The 19,304-nt window shown below is 37.0% G+C and overlaps 1 protein-coding gene across 2 annotated transcripts in view; it reads right to left on the minus strand.

Moving 5' to 3' along the window:
* Nucleotides 1–1,700: 1,700 nt before the first annotated feature.
* The window catches only part of LOC138706693 (uncharacterized), a 29,381-nt gene continuing 11,777 nt past the window's right edge, over nucleotides 1,701–19,304 (minus strand). The window contains exons 4-7 of one of the 2 annotated variants that reach the window (XM_069836277.1): nucleotides 16,699–16,936; nucleotides 13,539–14,055; nucleotides 8,599–8,815; nucleotides 1,701–5,264 (exon numbers count right to left, since the gene is read on the minus strand). In XM_069836277.1, the coding sequence (XP_069692378.1) occupies nucleotides 4,954–5,264; nucleotides 8,599–8,815; nucleotides 13,539–14,055; nucleotides 16,699–16,936 (1,283 nt within the window). In that variant the 3' untranslated portion in view covers nucleotides 1,701–4,953. Of the gene's footprint in view, nucleotides 5,265–8,598; nucleotides 8,816–13,538; nucleotides 14,056–16,686; nucleotides 16,937–19,304 lie in introns of both variants that reach the window. The other variant, XM_069836276.1, reaches the window with a different exon arrangement.

Here is a 19,304-nt window from a genome sequence, read left to right on the forward strand (position 1 = left end):
ACTACTTGCGTTTCTCAAAATTATTTAAGATGTGCCTACTTTTCTTTCTTTCAGTTGATAATCCGATATGCCCTAATTTTCTGGGGAGATGGAACCAAAATTGGAAGCGTCTTGATTTTACAAAAGAAAGCCATTAGAATTTTATGTAAATCAAACTATCTGGAACATTGTCGGCCACTTTTCAGACAATCACGGATTTTAACAATCTAAAATTTGTATATATATGATCTAGTACTTTACACTCGACAAAATATCGACAATTACTCATTAGTAGCCAATATACATGATCATGAAATTAGAAATAGTGAACAAATTAATATCCCATATTGTAGATTACACAAGAGCAACACAAACTTTTTAATTATGGGGATGAAATTATATAATAAGCTCCCAAGTCAATATTACAAATTACCAATCAATAGCTTCAAAATTAGATTTTACAATTGGTTATTAAATAATCCTTTTTATTCTGTTGCTGAGTTTTGCAACACAAATTTGTATGAAATTGCATTTTAATAAATAAGTTTAATTGCAATTTAGTTAGTTTTCTTTAAATTAAAAGTTTCAAATTATTTCATGTTTTCATTGTATTACTTAAATTTTACTGTTTCTTTTATTAGTGTTTTTTAAAATGTATTTATATGTTTTGCAATGTATTCTGACGAAGCCTAAAACTGTATGTCTAATGGCCAAATAAATTGAATTTAATTAGATTAGGGGATAGTTAAGTGACATGAAGCATGATTTCCATATTACAACTTTTCAACATTGGCAACATTACTTCTACGACCGCTCTAATATAATGTGTTTCATGCAACCAATCAGGACTCTTTTAATGGATGCTCAAATTCTCCTACAAAACAAACTGTGGTAGTTAGGATAGACAGGTGAGTCACACACATTCCTAGAGGAAGGATCTCTCTCTAGACAGCCCAGGTAACCTCCCACATGTTTTTTATGCTCGAATGTTGGTTTCCTTAATTACAGTGTAAGAAAACGAAGTATAACACAAAAATAACTACACCAACATAAAAAAGAACAATAATATAACTATCTTCCTCATTTAAAACTATTCCTGAACTTAAATACTATTATAGTCACAATCATGCCATGGTATGAAAGAAAAATTACACAACCTCGAGCGGGAATCGAACTTGCGACTTCCTGTTCGATTCCCGCTCGAGGTTGTGTAATTTTTCTTTCCTACCATGGCATGATTGTGACTATAATAGTATTTAAGTTCATTAATATGTCACATCAACAGACGTATATATGTCACCAAACATCGTAAGATGAAGATTACATTTGTAAAACTATTCCATCTGTTTCTCTTTCATTTTATATAGGTTGTCTGTTTTTGCTACTTATTTCCATAGCAACCTAGTAATCATGATGAATTTCAATTTCAATGTTGAAATTTTAAGGCAGTGGCAACATTTGTACTGGACAGCCTGTGTTAGGATAGCTTTTCTGAAAACATCCAAGATAAGACAGTTCTCCTTGCCATCATTATTGCTACATTTTGTAACACAGCATATTATAATGCTTGGGGGCCCAACAGTAGGTAGGTATACACTATACAATACTGATTGAATCATATCTTCTTTATAAATATTGGGAATTATGATGTCATGAATTGAATTAGTCTGGTAATTATTGTATTTAAGCGATTATTATTATTATTATTATTATTATTATTATTATTATTATTATTATTATTATTATTATGCAACTTTTTTTTGACAAAATGTCTTCTTGAAAACTGAAAGCATATTATAATCGCATGCAAACACTCAAAAGTTACCCAGCATTTGCTCATATTGGGTCGAGGAAAAACTTCGGAAAAAACCTCAACCAGGTAACTTGCCCCGACCGGGAATTGAACCCAGGCCATCTGGTTTCGCGGCCAGACCGTTACTCCACAGGTGTGGACGTAAAATAAAAGTATATGAATAATTTAAAATCAATTCATATTAAATAATAACGTGAACATGTTATAAAAGTCGTATTTAAATGTTTTAAAAATAAACTGATCCCAGGAAAATAGCTTTCCATCGCGCCATGTTTGCTAAGTCCTCGGAAAACGAAATAATTTCGTATCAGCATTTCTTTTGTAGCCCAGTGTACTGCCTGACAATACATGTACATATCAGGCAGAACCTCGATCACAGGAAGTTCAGTTGTTAATGCACTGAAATCTGAGGAGAATGAGATTAAAATTGCTTTAACTTTCGTTCCTGGTAACCTCGACAACTTCCCGCAGCTTTAACTCAGCCAATGTGGCATGAACTAGCCACCACGTTCACCAGACCTAACATCTATGGAGTGTTTTTTTTTGGGAGGGGGGAGGGCCATAATGAAGAATAAGGTTTTTGAGAGGATGCCCACACAGTGGATGAATGAAAAGAATTCATATCAGAAGCATTTAATAATAGTGAAGATGACCAGAATTTGTGTTTTAGCTGTGTGTAACACAGTGCACAGGATAGATTCTAGCAATTTTGAAATGATGGAGGACATTTTGAGCACTTACGAGGTAGAATAGTACAGTCGATATCTCTACCAATAAATAAATACAATAAAATGCCATGGCCTGATCAATATTATATACCTACTTTTGGGTCTCCCAACTACAGTGAGGTTAGTTGGGTATGTATGGTATATGTGTTAATTAACGACGCTCGCAACTCAGCATCGCCGGATGTGCCGGAATTTTGTCCCGCAGGAGTTCTTTTACATGCCAGTAAATCTACTGACATGAGTTTAAGCACACTTAAAAGCCATCGACCTGGCCCGGGATCGAACCCGCAACCTTCGGCACAGAAGGCCAGCGCTATACCAACTTGCCAACCAGGTCGACTGGTTAGTTGGGGATGCTCGGGTTTTGCAGGAGCCGTTCCCTGCCAAGAAATGGCATGATCACCGGGAATAGTGCGTCCGCATTCTCGGCGAGCAAGCAATGAGTGACACTGCAGTTTCACTTTAGTTGTGTTGTGAGAAGTAAGTTGGTGGTGAAAGTTAGTGCTCCGTGTAGGCTACTGTTGTAATGACTTATTCATTACATGAACGTACGTATCTATACAATACATACATAAACAAAAATCTTGTGCAGCGACAAGATGCAAATTTCGGGGAAAGTTTCCAGAGAGACCTGTTCCAGCTGCAAGTACAATAAGAAGACTTTATTAGAAGTTCATGTGCACAGGTTCGGTAAACGATGAAAACCCAAAACGAACCCGTGTTCTGTCGGAAGAGAAATTAGAAGAGTTTGGTGAAAGATTGGACTTGTGAGAGTGACTGCAAATTTCATAAAAAGATGTCAAATGTGTGTTGCAGTAAATAGGGAACATTCTGAGCAACGAATATGAGCTTGGTAAGTACTGTACTTTTTAAGCATTGTAACAGTAGGATTGTTAGCCTAAAAGTGCCGGAGACATGCACGTGTTCCTAGCGGTAACCAACACATTGATAGCCAGGCTGGCTCTGGACGAAAACTAACCTCACTGTATATCTTCTCTCACATGTAATCTTTTCGCTGTAAGAAAAATCCTAATATAAACAATAGCACGTGACTGAAGTGAGGCTTCATTGGCCGCTGTTTGGCGCCACAGATTCTCAGTACATGTTCCCGCCTACTGTTGTACATTCTATTTCATGTTAAACATTTCCCGTTACTCATCAAGTAGGCCTAACCTCACTACTATGCATTCATTTGCTTAGAAAACATTTACTTTATAATTACTCTAATTAAAACTCACATAACTTATTATATACATTTAAGACTATTTGTTTTTCTCCACTTTTGAGAGAGTTTCTACTCTTATGACTAATAACCACAAACACCGAGGATGCAGAAGCAATACTTCAATACCACGTGCTAACGTGAACAACTACGAGCTCAAGTGACACCAGCTTGTTACAAGAACAGACTACCTCAGTATTACTGTTTGTATTCATCCGCGTTCATAGTACATAACAAAATATAAAAGTAGCTTTTCTTTTACATAGCGTTTTACATATGAGTGAAGTTATATGTTTCATTGTATTTAACAACTAGAATTCAATGATTTATTTTCAAATAATACAAGATGATAGTTTCCAAATACGGACTATATTTTCCTGCGTCGTGTGAGTGTTTCGACTGTGAGCCAATCACAGGTATGACAGCCAAGTGCTTGTGTTTACATTAGGATTTTTCTTACAGCGAAAACAGTATAGTAATGGCAAATTTAAAAAAATAAGAAATTATCTCATTAAAAATAGCTTTTAATTTGAAGGAGTTCGTATAAACCTGTTCTAGAACTATACTCGGTTTTTGTCCTCATGTTGCATCTACTAATGTACATTAATGAAATTTATAATTATTTCAATTATGTACCAGGAAAAATACGAATACAACAAAATGATATTGTGACTTCATAAATTATAATACTGCTTTCACTTAATAAATATAAATAAAACAGATTAATCTGAAAGAGAAGTAATCTTAAAAAATAAAAATGTTGTAAAAATCAAAGAGCATAAATCTTTAACAAGAGTTAACATTGTTCGTACTTCAGCATGTGTAATCCAGATATAATATAAAATATATTATCCTCAGAGAGTTGTTGGACGTTCACGCCATTTTAGTTTAAAAACAATGGACAATACTGCTTTTGTGAAAATTTGTGGTAGGACCACTAATAACAAAGATTAAGAGTAGTTAAAAATTGCAATAAAAACTATTCCTCTATGAAACATACAATTTTCGTACTTTTTAGTGGCAGAAAGAAATGTGAAGAACTGTGTACCTGCTCAGGAAATCCTGCACTGTACTTGCACAATTTTCTACAGACTTCTTCAAAACAGACCCTTCATCAAATAAATGTTTCGAGCAGTGTGATTACTGGCATTAATATAATATATATGTATTTCCTGCAATCTTCAACATGCAATGTTCCTTACCTTCCATCGTCACTGAGATGGGGGCTCTGAAAGTGTTGTGGAAACGAGATTCAGTGGCAAGTCTGCGATATTCTCGTCTTCGTCCTCTTCCTCCCCTGCAGATTCCATGGGTTCTGTCTTGACCTGCACCATGGCGTATGCCGATGGTACACTGACTACAGGAGGCAGGTGGTTGTGGTTGCTTGATGCGGAGCTCGAGATGTTGTTGCAGCCTTCAGGTGATGACTGGAGAGCCAGCATGAGGTGAGGCTGGATCTGTCTCCTCAGTGCTGCCAACATGTCTACAGGATCTTCATTACTACTGCCACTGTTACCTGATTCTGAAACAACCACAAATTACCGTGAAACTTCAATGATACATTATCCACTTGTGCTTTTCCTAATATTTTCGTCAATTCTAACCCAAGTCCCTTAATAAATTACCCTTACGTAATTATTGGCTTTTAAGGAACCCGGAGATTCATTGCTGCCCTCACATAACCCCACCATTGGTCTCTATCCTGAGCAAGATTAATCCAGTCTCTATCATCATATCCCACCTCCCTTAAATCCATTTAATATTATCCTCCCATCTATGTCTCTGTCTCCCCAAAGGTCTTTTCCCTCCCAACTAACACTCTATATGCATTTCTGAATACGCCCATACGTGCTACATGCCCTGCCCATCTCAAATGTCTGGATTTAATGTTCCTAATTATGTCAGGTGAGGGATACAATGCGTGCAGTTATGTGTTGTGTAACTTTCTCCATTCTCCTGTCACTTCATCCTTCTTAGCCCCAAATATTTTTCTAAGCACCTTATTCTCAAACACCCTTAACCTATGGTCTGTGGATAAGCTTCGGGGCTTCTACAGTGTTGGACAACGAAGGACCAATCAGATGCCAGAAGGAGAATGTACGACCTATCACCGAAAGTACTCCCCCCATTGAGACCACTATATATATACGAGCTCACAGACTATTTCCTTATCCAACTGCTCTGAAGATGACCACAACACAGCGGTCGAAATGTCAGCCACCAACACCAAGAAAATGCTGTAGAAGCCCCAAAGTTTATCCACAGACTATGTACACCAGCCAGGGAAGCCTACGCAAACACTTACCCTTAACCTATGTTCCTCTCTCAAAGTGAGAGTCCAAGTTTCACAACCATAAAGAAAAAAACTATCCTAACATTACAAAATCATAATCACTATCACGACCATCTACAATAAGGGAATATTCTTTCATGAAACTTTTTTGAATCAGTGGTGCACCACACTACCCAAGCTTCAAGTTTGAAACTGTTTGCTACTGTTGTTTAGTTCGAAGACAGGTTGGAATCTCATAAGTTACACCAATCAGGAGATAATGGGGTACAGGGGCCAGTTCCTTTCTCTCTCCATTGCACACATTGCTGGCTAGTAACATATTACACTAATCAGACTTCAGATGCATATAAACAATTCACATTCCTGTTAATTTTTAGTTTCTTCGATAATCTGACAGATTTTGTCATCTAGGACTTCTTTTATGAACTTCCAGTCTTGTGGCATGTGTCTACCAGACATGGGAAGCAGTCATAAATGAAAGCACACAAAAGACTTTCTGCTGTGGTGTCCTCATGACTACTAACTATTCCCCAAGACGCAAGATATGATAAGATTTATCAAATGAAATTATCTACGCATATGCGTGTTGCGTGACTCATCTAACAACAACAATGAATTAAAACTTTCATTGATTCTGGTTCACGTTAACACTTTGTTTAAAAAACTTAAAATTGTTTAACGACATGTTAAAATTTTTTAAAAAGGTTATGTACCTTAGACAGACGGCCCGTTTCAACACCGGTTCTGCATCATCTTCAGTGTCCTACGAACTACTGATGTTCCTGTTGATCTTGAATTCTGCCATCTGCATTCGTCAGTTGTAGGGGTGGGGGTGTGTTGCTCCTATGGTGGGGTGGTTGTTTGTGTGCTATGTATCATGATATCGAATAATGTGTGGGTATTGAACTGTAATTGTGTATTAAGTATATGTTGTGGGTGTGTTATTGTATGTTTGTATATTTCGTATTGTTCTAAGATGTTTAACTGTGGACTTTTTGGTGTGATGTGTAGAATTTCCATATCTGTTTCTATATTATTGTAGTCATGATTTTTGTTGATAATATGTTCTGCGTCATTTGATGTGATGTATGGTTTGGTTATAGCTTTAATATTGTGAATTTTATTAGTAACAACAATGTAATTTATTCGCCACAACAATAATTCCTTTCTACAATTCGCCTTAAACGCTCTCGTCAACAATTGGATTTTCACTTAACACAGTATTCGTTATAGCACTCCACCGACGACAATGACAATTTACTTGGACTAGTACGAACAACAATGAACTGTTAATCTTTACTAATATTTACAAAGCACTATTTACAAATTAGAACTATCAGTTCTCAGTTCACAGTTCTTCTAGCTCAGTCACTCGAGTTCACAGTATCTCGAACCACAGACCTCCAGAGACAGTTCACTGTACTCGAACTCAGGTCCCTCCAACTGCGGTCCACTGCACTCGAACTCAGGTCCCTCCAACTGCAGTCCACTGCACTCGAACTCAGGCCTTCGGATGCTGACGCAGATGCGGACGCACACTCGAGTCGAACTCCGGTACACAAAACTGGCTTGCTTGCTCTGGCTTTCTCACTGACTGGCTCACTAATCAACTGAAAACTCTGCTCTCGTTCCTTCGCGTCCGTAATTTATAACCACAGCGACGTAGCCTCGAAGGTTCCACGCGTCTCTAGAGATGGCACTCCAGAAAAATCCCGAGCCCTCTCCTCTCTACCAGCACCAGATGCGCGCGCACTCTCTCTCCACTCTCTCGCCGCATTGGCCCTTTCCCCTCTTCGCTGCGCGCCATCACAAAGTGCTCCGCGCGATCTTCTCTCTTGCGGGACACTGGTCGTGAGTTCGAATCTCACGTCGCTGTCACAATATGTTCATTATATCTTGTTTAAAAGGATCTTCCTGTCTATCCTTTGTAAAAATGTGGACAAGTATTATTTTTTAGTTTGTAAACTCCAGTTGAATTATATTTATTTGAATGTTTGATGTGATTATTAAGATATTTCTATGTCGTGTTATTTATTTTGTATGCTAACTTGTATTTTAGTTTTCTGAATGAAGTTGCAATTTTGTAAGTATTGGTATTGTGATATGTTAATGTTATGTACAGTATTTATTCTCATGCGGTGTTTATGTTGGTTTGTTCTGTTTTTGTTTTGCCTTTTTTTTTAGTGTGTCTATCATGTTAGGGTTTGTCTAAGGTACATAACCTTTTTTTAAAAATTGTAACACCTTTAACGTGTCGTTAAACAATTTTAAGTTTTTTAAAAACCTTCAAATCTCCACTTTAAAATAGTACCAACCTTTTCCCATTTGAACGTGTACTTTTGACGTTACAACTATTTCTTTTATTATACTTATAATCGGAACACAGTGTACATTCTGACTGGGCAATATAGAGATAGCAAACTGCCTGTGAGACACGCATTAAGGTCATTCATATGACTTCTTGTTTTGTGTCTGCAATAATAACAACTACATCACTTCTATTGCCAATACTGTTGTTTTTGCCAACACTACTACACATTTCTTGTATTTTACTAAAACTTACTGTTCCTATGTCGTCCACTCCCTTTCTCTCCTTTAGGCCGCCTGCGTCTAGTGTGTATGGTGTCACGCCGCATTGTGACTGGTCGGTTTACACCGTGAAGTTTGTAGTAGAGCCCACAAGCATTGCAGACCATCTCGCCCTCTGGATTACGTCTCCAGATCGTTGTTGTCATGGTACCACAGTTGCTGCACGCCAGGTCCATGCGCCGCGCAGCCAACTGCATCAGATAATGTTCAGTTAAATTAAATGATGCAATACAGTAGAACCTTGATTATCCATGTCTCGATTAAACAACCATCAGATTATCTTACGGGCTTCCCATTTTTTCCCCTTAATTAATCATAAAAATCCAGCTAAAATTCGATTTGCATGCTTGAATATACAAGCTACAATGCACGCGCTATATTCTTCCACGAATGACTCACCTTCGTAAACATTCTTGGGCGAATATACACACCCCCACAAATCGTGATGAGAGGTCAGAATTTGTTTTCTTTTTAGTATAGCCTATTTACCACACTAGTCACTTTTGTTGATTTAAAGGGAGAGGATGGTATTTTTTTTTAACTTTTTTCCTTTTTGGTGTAAAATATTAATTTTTTGTATGTAGACAGCTCATAGCTGTAGCAACTCAACCATAAATATAAATATTTTGAAAAAAAAAAAAAAATTATTTGGGGGCCCAGATTTGAAAAAGATATACCCAATGCAGGATTTTACTAAAACCAATATATCTAAACCATTTTCAAGGTAGATTCATCCAGTTTTTTGCAATGTACTTGCAAAAGCATGCTCTACAAACTGTCTGTAACAGAATTGTGATATTAGTCCCTATATTTGTAAAATAAACAATTAAAATTTAATAACACTTTTCTGAATTCCTTTCTTGCAGACAAACGGACGTAGTTTTAAAATGAAATCAATTAACAAAATTCTGTTACAGAGAAAAGTCTCCTAATAGTCTAAAGAATGCATGTTCTAAATTTCATGCATGTATCTTTAATAGTTACTTACTTACTTACAAATGGCTTTTAAGGAACCCGAAGGTTCATTGCCGCCCTCACATAAGCCCGCCAGCGGTCCCTATCCTGTGCAAGATTAATCCAGTCTCTATCATCATACCCCACCTCCCTCAAATCCATTTTAATATTATCCTCCCATCTACGTCTCGGCCTCCCTAAAGGTCTTTTTCCCTCCGGTCTCCCAACTAACACTCTATATGCATTTCTGGATTCGCCCATACGTGCTACATGCCCTGCCCATCTCAAACGTCTGGATTTAATGTTCCTAATTATGTCAGGTGAAGAATACAATGTGTGCAGTTCTGTGTTGTGTAACTTTCTCCATTCTCCTGTAACTTCATCCCGCTTAGCCCCAAATATTTTCCTTAGCACCTTATTCTCAAACACCCTTAACCTATGTTCCTCTCTCAGAGTGAGAGTCCAAGTTTCACAACCATACAGAAGAATCGGTAATATAACTGTTTTATAAATTCTAACTTTCAGATTTTTCGACAGCAGACTGGATGATAAGAGCTTCTCAACCGAATAATAACACGCATTTCCCATATTTATTCTGCGTTTAATTTCCTCCCGAGTGTCATTTATATTTGTTACTGTTGCTCCAAGATATTTGAATTTTTCCACCTCTTCGAAGTATAAATCTCCAATTTTTATATTTCCATTTCGTACAATATTCTGGTCACGAGACAAAATCATATACTTTGTCTTTTCGGGATTTACTTCCAAACTGATCGCTCTACTTGCTTCAAGTAAAATTTCCGTGTTTTCCTTAATCGTTTGTGTATTTTCTCCTAACATATTCACGTCATCCGCATAGACAAGAAGCTGATGTAACCCGTTCAATTCCAAACCCTGCCTGTTATCCTGAACTTTCCTAATGGCATATTCTAGAGCGAAGTTAAAAAGTAAAGGTGATAGTGCATCTCCTTGCTTTAGCCCGCAGTGAATTGGAAAAGCATCAGATAGAAACTGACCTATACGGACTCTGCTGTATGTTTCACTGAGACACATTTTAATTAATCAAACTAGTTTCTTGGGAATACCAAATTCAATAAGAATATCATATAATACTTCCCTCTTAACAGAGTCATAAGCCTTTTTGAAATCTATGAATAACTGATGTACTGTACCCTTATACTCCCATTTTTTCTCCATTATCTGTCGAATACAAAAAATCTGATCAATAGTCGATCTATTACGCCGAAAACCGCACTGATGATCCCCAATAATTTCATATACGTACGGAGTTAATCTTCTCAAAAGAATATTGGACAAAATTTTGTACGACGTCAACAAAAGTGATATTCCTCGAAAGTTACCACAGTTGGTTTTGTCCCCCTTTTTAAAAATAGGTACAATTATGGACTCCTTCCATTGTTCTGGTACAATTTCCTTTTCCCAAATAGCAAGTACAAGTTTATAAATTTCGCTATATAATGCACTCCCACCCTCTTGTATTAATTCTGCTGGAATTTGATCGATACCTGGAGACTTGTACTTTTTCAGATTTTCTATCGCAATTTCGACTTCTGAAAGCGTGGGTTCGGGTATAAAATCTTTAATAGTTCAGAAATTATATCCATTTTTGTCTGGCAATGTAGCAAAAAAAAAATAAAAAAAAAATGAAGTTACTGGAAACCGATAAAAGGGGGCAAGTGATTTAAAAATCCATAGCGCAGGAAGTTTAAAAATGGCGTCTCAACATCCGATAAGGGCACAAATACCCACGAAATGTTATGCAATGCATTCCACACATATCAAAGAGTATTTTATTTTTTTTTTATTTTATTTTTTTTAATTCATTTTATCGGAAACAACAATAAAAGGAGGGCGAGTGATTTAAAAATCCATAACGCAGGAAGTTTAACAATGGCGTCTCAACATCTGATAAGGGCACAAATACCCACAAAATATTATGCTATGCATTCGACACATATCACAGAGTATTTTAAAGACTTTTTTTTTTAATTTACTCATTTTTCACCAAAAAATACCATCCTCGCCCCTTAAGACATAGCACCAATATATCAATTCAATCCCCAGAAGAGTGATAAACATAAACAATTGTCGAAATCTGGCTCCCTTTGAAGCGGACTTTAATAATTTCAAGGGCAAAATTGTTCCGTGGTCAGGTATGGAATCCTGGACCTTAGGCTGAGCGCACCAATGCTCTACTGACTGAGCTACCCAGGAACTCTACCAGAGCCAGGCTCAATTATTCCTTCTTTTTTTAATACATCCACATCCTCAAGTGGGTTAACAAGACGTTGGAGACTCAGCATTGAGTGCACACCAAGCTCTGTGTGATTTAAATTGAATAATTTTCAAGTCACCTTCATAGGAGCAATACCAGACAGCCAGATCTGTATAATACATGTTACTGTTTGTTAACAGAAAACCACAAATTCAAGACACACAGAGCTTGGTGTGCACTCAATGCTGGATCTCTGACATCTCATCAACTCACTTCAGGAATGTGGATAAAAAAAACAATAATTGAGCGTAGGTCTAGAAGAGTTTCTGAGTAGCTTAGTCGGTAGACCGTTGGCATGCTCAGCCAAAGATACTGGGTTCGACACTCGAAATTATTCACAAAAATGTGTTGTCTCGTAATGGGAAACATTGAAATGTTTTGACTAAATACAGTGCTAATTCGTAGTCCATATTACTAAAGACGATTAATTTAGAAGAACTGAACAATTTAACACACATTACTGATTTCTATAAAATCTCAATAATCGAATGTTACGGAATATGTTAAAAGGAAGACTGAACACATCACTGGTCACCAGTTAGAAGTAATGGTTTAGGTCTGTATATTACGGGCTGTACTATGGCTTTTTATTGTAATGTTCGGATTCATTTCAGTTTTGTTTCAATATACATACTCCTTGCAAAGAACAGTTCTATTCATTAATTTTGTAAAGTGGTCACGAATTGAGACTTGAAGAAACCCAGACAAGCTGGGACTTGCAGCAATAAGCAACTTCTGCATTACAACTAATGATGATGTTACCCTTGGAATGTGGCATGTATTGCCATCATCTTTAATGAATGACTCTATGAATGCCAGCGTGTTACAACATTCACAATCACCAAGAATCATCCGAACACAAAAATCACACTGTGACAAAATTGCTATTATCTATCACAGAGATTTTTCCGAAATTGTGATGGCAAAATGTTGTCACACCCCACTACTAATTTAATCCCAACTAGCTTGGACAGAAGCATTAGTTACAAGGCAAGCCAAGTTTCTGACTGGGTATCAGGTTCATTTTAGGAAACCCCTTTCATTATTAAATATGAAGTTTTAAACAATACTGCTGGCAAACTTGTGTATGAAAATCAAAGAAAGGGATAAGAGTATCAAAAAAGTCATGAAGAGCCAATGGCATGATTTTCAAGCTCAAATACTCAAAACGAATTCCATTCACAATGAGAATTAAACATTACCGTAACATAAACACAGACGTTTGCGGCCAGGCTACCAAATGGGATCATTCACAATGATTCACATAAACATTGACATTAACATTACCGTTAGATGTTAACATGAAAGTCTGCAAACTCCAAACTTTCATGCTTATGCTTACGTGATTTGCAAACAGAACACAATCGTGGAGCGCTGAAGTATACGACAGGATATGAGGAAATGGCGTCGTTGTTATGTTTCCATGGTTACCAAGTATGTTTGCTGTTATGTTTATGTTCCCATCGTGAATGATGGTATGACTTCTTGATTTTACTGTAACATTAAGTTAACACTTACGTTATGTTTAATTTTCATTGTGAATGAGCCTTTTAACTTTTTAACAAATTATATTTTCATAAGAAATTGTTTTTTTTTTTTTAATCTCTATGTGATAGATGATCTCTCACATTTTTCTAATAATAAGCTTAGTGTACATATCTTACCCTCCCTGTCTTGACAGCGGAGATGTTGCACCACGGATTGTTACCGGTGAAGTCAGGCAAATAGGTTTCCCCACGAACATACGGAGTAACAGGGCTTGAAGTGTCAGCTGCCTTCAGAGGGAAGCTCTGTTTCCTCCGGTTGCCATCTTGTTTATTGGGAGTCCCTACAGCCATATTTGCTCGGGCAGACTTTTCCATAGATTTCATTGCTAACGTAAATGCTGATGGAATTTCCTCTGCTGAAGGAAGGTTAGTTCTGTTCCCTAGAACTGCTCCAGAATGCGACTCCAGTGTTGCTTCCGGGATGAGGGAGGAGCCTTGAATGGCAGAATACAGTTTACTACGGTTTTTTAAGGAGTGCTGGAGTGAAGAACCAATTGGCGTAACACAGTTGTTTGCAGCTGCTTCTGAGGGTGTGATTCCCAACTTCCGACAAGAGATGAGAGTTCGTAGAAGGTTACTTGCCTCACCTCCTGCTGGTCGATTTATAACTTCGAGACATTCTGATGATCTTGATCTGAAAGAAGTGTAAAAATACAATTTATAGATAAATTCAACAACATTTATTAAATTAAATAAACATTTTATAAATTCAGGTTTGCAGGTTTATAAAGGGTCGTTCAAAAAGTGCGCCGGTTTTGAATCCCCAGGTATTTTTTTGTTTGTCGGTTGTCGACATTGTTTTATTTCATTTCAATAGCCATAAACATTCCGATTCTTGTTTCAGTTTGTATTTCTCGCATTTCGTCATTGTGTGTCTAGCCATGAAGCAGTTTACTATTGCGCAACGTGTTGTTCGTGACAGTGTGACTGTTAGTCCAATGAAATCGGATCTTCGCAGTTCCCAAGAATTAGGCATAGGATGATCTTCAGTACGGCGAATTCTCCAATATGATCTTCATTCCCACCATCACTCTGCCCGCAAAACAATTGAGTCGCTCCATGAGCGGTTCCTGGATCGTCTCATCTCACATAATGGTGACCATCAATGGCTACCAAGGTCATGCGATTTAATGCCATGCGATTTTTTTCTATGGGGTAATCTTAAATCATTGGTGTATGTCAATAAACCCTGAAACATCCACGAGTTAAAAGAGGAAATTCGACGCGTCGTCGACGAAATTCAAGTGGAAAATTGTCAGGCAGTCATTACGAATTTCACAATCAGAGTTCTTGCATGCCAGCGCAGTAGAGGGGATCATATGCCCGACATCATTTTCCATACCTGAAATGGGAAGGTGAGTTAACATCCTAGTGTAAAGTATTTTAAAAAAAATAAAGTTAGGCGATTGAAGAATTTTCTACCCTTTTCCATGAAAAAAATGTTAGTGCAAACACTCGTGATGCCCCACTTCGATTACTGTGATATTCTGCTTACTGACCTAAGCGTTACTTCGGCGCAAAGACTACAACGTGTTCATAATATGTGCGTCTGTTTCGTCTGCAATATTCGCCGGGCTGATCACGTAACACCATCCCTCGAAATATTGTCCTGGCTCCGTCTAGAAGATCGTAGAAAAATCCACCGTCTTTCCCTTCTCTTTCACATATTGGATTTCTCCACTCCTGTCTACCTTGCATTTCATTTTCAAAATTTATCCACCCATCATAACCTAGACACACGATTACAACACTCCTCAATATTATCCATTCCCTCCCACCGAACATCCTCGTATTCATCTTCTTTCACTGTGGCTGTTCCTCGACTTTGGAATTCCGTACCGAGCAATGTCAGGGACTGTCAGACATCAAACCAATTTAAGAATAGGCTAACGAAATATTTTTCTAACAATTCTTGTTAACAATAATAGCTCTTTCAGGTTTCTCAATGTTTAATGGTTATATCTCATTATTATTATTACTATTATTATTATTATCATCATCATCACTATTTCTTAACCCTCAAAATCTGTGCTTCAGTGGCTGGCCATGATAATATCTTTGAAAAATATTGGAGTGCAAGAGGTCAAATGACTTTATTGTCAAACGCCTGGCATTAGAAAACAACAACAACACTATTTCTTACCAATGTTTATTATTGTCACACTAACATTACTTATCCAACTTTCATTATTTACTTTCATGTTGTTTTATGGTCTAGATATTAATGTAATAACTATGTAAGCAATTGTATTCTATTAGAATTAGAGTCTGGCTGGGCGGAAGAGAAGGCCTACTGGCCTTAGCTCTGCCAGATTAAATAAATAAATAAATTATTATTATTATTATTATTATTATTAATTTGATATATCAAAACCGGCGCGCTTTTTGAACACTCCTTTATTATATCACTAGCAAATAAGGGAAAGAAAATTTTCCAATTTGTTCAAATTTCCAATGTAACGACGATAAAAATCCCTAAGTGATTTTCTTCATAAGATAAGCTATGATCTTATTAATTATAGACTTTTGAGTAGCTTATAATAGACTATAACAATACTGTATTTACTCAAATATAATGCGCACTAGATTCGTACGCAAACTCGAAAATTCTACTTAGGTTCTGCATGTCCATCTTTTATTGGGTTACTTGTTGCTCAACATTTGTTCCTCACTTCGAGCATTTCTAAATTTTTGTAGGAATTATTGTTAACACTGGTAAAAACTTCAAAGTAAGTTTACTTGATCAGGAGATGAAAGACAAAAAGCAAAGGGTGTCATATGAAGTAAGCTTCAAGCAAAAGGTTATATTTTATACTGAAAATCACGGAAACAGGCAGGCTGCAAAAGAATTCCGTGTAGTAAAGAGCAACATTCGCTTATGGCTCCAACTTCTAAAGTGATGAGGAGGAAGTTCACCAGCCCACGAAAAGGAAAGATCCTGAGGTGCACATTACATTTGCCAGTAAACATCTTCTATTTCAAGCTTTTAAAATTAGAGATGTGCGTTAGATTCGAGTAAATACAGTACATCATTATGATTTCTATAAATTTAATCACTGCTAAATCAAGATTATAAAAACTTTCTGTTGTTACAAAATTGAAATATAATTACACAACTTCTTACTGTATTTTCAATCATACTAAAATAAAATCTAGATCAACCTCTCCTTGTATTTACGCACCCTAATTTTTCAATGGTCAAAAAGGATAAGGATAAAAGAAAGTATGCTAATTACCCAAACAAATACGGTATGTGCCTACGTACTTCACTTCTAACCTGTTGTCTGCCCTCCAGTCTGCGGGATCGCCTTCTGCACTGCGAGCTGTGGATTCACAGTTGCTGCCTTCGTTGTCTGACTCATGACTTGTACCATTCTGCTCCTCCTCTCCCCTGGACACTTCTTCTTCTTTTAGTTTCCGCTCGACTGACATGTCCAGACCCTGATCCTGGTCTCCATCCTCTTCTCTCCCATTTTCTGACTCGTTCTCTGATTCAGTCCTTTCATCTGGCAAAACTAACAACAACCATATCAGACTCTGGAATACTAATTTCGGGAGGGAACAAATTATGGCCCATTTAAGTTAAAATCTCGTCAGGGCAACATATGTGTAATCAATACAATACTAGAACAAATGAACACATTTGTGTGTAATCAGTGATAATTTTAGACTACTTCCCCTTGGGGAGGGACGAATCGCGCTAATAAGCTACAGGATATTTTTTAGTGGCAGCAGTGGACTAGAAGTGCATCATATCTCAAATGAAGTTCTTCCAAAAATTAAGACCATATTGGACAAAGTATGATATATACAGGGTGTTACAGAATTCAACCGAAAACATTTAAGGGATTTGAGAGGGATCATTCTACACACATTCACAACCACGTGTCTTGTTATTTTCTTTGCAGTTCGGGCCCACAAAATAAGTAGTATTGGATTTTGATTTTGAATTTAGTCAAGATCCGTTAGCATATAATTCCACTTTCAAATGCTAGAGGTCAGTATAATCGAGCACCCATGAATGGTGGAACAAGAGAATAGGGATTATAAAGAATGGACACTGAGCGAATTTTCCTGTGTTTTGTTTCTCTGTGCGCCAGCGTTTAGTTCCACTTTCAAGCGCTAGAGGTTAGTGTAATCGAGCATACGCTAAGATAATAATTGAGTATAGAGTTGAGACACAGGATCCAAACAGCGCCTACCTTATTGCATAATCCAGTAACGCTTTGCTTCAAATAAATTCAAGTTAACAGCTTTTCCTTATTTCTCAGTGACAAACTAGTTGTAATAATAATTTGTTATATTTCAGATATAATAAATTATATTATAAAATAATATAATACATTATAAAATTATGTATCAAATTCGTTTAATATTTGTATATAATATAATATAGGTATATGGTTTTACATCTCATAAGAGTTTTGTTTTTCCATTTTCAGTGCTATCAAATCATTACATATTTTAATTGTTGTTGGGGTCAACGTCTCAAATCTCATTATAAAGGAACTCTAGAGTCTAGACATTACAGTTAATGACGGATTTATTATTTTATGGATCCAATTTATTTTATTTGAGTACATAATGTACCTAGATGTATTAATTATATGTGTTATATTTCCGCTGTGTCGACTGCTAGCTGGTGTGATGTCAGCGCAGGTACCGACGCAAAGTGTCCATTCTTTATAATTCCTATTCGCTGGTGGAACAGCAATCCTGATTCACTGGCAAGTCTGGAAGTGTCCACACTTATAATTCCCTATACGAGTATACCGGCAGTGGGGAGATTTTCACACTCTTTACTTCGAACCAAGGGTGAGGATATCACACCAGCAACATTTCCAGGTAGTGAGGAGCAGTCCAAACGGTGTCTACCCTCAAACAAGGGGCGAGAGGCGAGAACATCACTACAGCGAAGACGAAGGAAGGCAGTGAGGAGAAGTGTGAAAAGACTTTACTTCCGAGTGAGGGCATCATTACAGGGAAAATGAAGGTAGAAGATGGGGAGCAGTCTGGATGGTGTCTACCACAAACCAGGGGCGAGGACATCATTCCAGTGAAGACAAAGGAAGGCAACACTCCTTACTTCCATGGCATAAAGCCTTGTATAAAATTGTATCAAGCTCATCTTTCGAAATATCTGAAGAAATGCCAATTTAAACATCATCTGTTTTACCTTCATAGAATTGGAATATATCAGTCCCCTAACTGCCCATTGTGCAACTCAAACCAAGAAATGGATTCGGAACACCTCAAAATCTGTGCTTCAGTGGCTGACCATGATAATGTCTTTGAAAAATATTGGAGTGCAAGAGGTCAAATGACGTTACTGTCAAACACCTGGCGTTAGAAAACAACATCATCATCATCTGTTTTTTTATTTATAATCTAGCAAAAAAAAAAAAAAAACACGCACGCACGAACACACACAGGGCACGATGCATGAATGAAATTAGACCAAATTTGCTACATTTACAACTCTATTCCATGATTCTTTTTAATCTTGCCTGAAGACCAAAAAATATCTCCTTGGGAAGGAACTTTTTCAATAGCAATGTGTAGCAGTAAAACCTGTAGAATACTGAAGTCTGCAGTATATCTATACTGTTTTCGCTGTAAGAAAAATCCTAATGTAAACATAAGCACGTTGCTGTCATACCCGTGATTGGCTCCCAGTCGAAACACTCACATGACGCAGGAAAATATAGTTCGTATTTGGAAACCACAATCTTGTATTATTTGAAAATAAAACATTTAATTCTAGTTGTTAAATACGATTAAACATTTAATTTTACTCATATGTAAAATGCTATGTAAAAGAAAAACTACTTTTATATTTTGTTATGTACTATGAACGAGGATGAATACCAACAGTAATACCGA

Source organism: Periplaneta americana, chromosome 9, assembly GCF_040183065.1.
Source record: "Periplaneta americana isolate PAMFEO1 chromosome 9, P.americana_PAMFEO1_priV1, whole genome shotgun sequence".
Lineage (NCBI taxonomy): Eukaryota > Metazoa > Arthropoda > Insecta > Blattodea > Blattidae > Periplaneta > Periplaneta americana.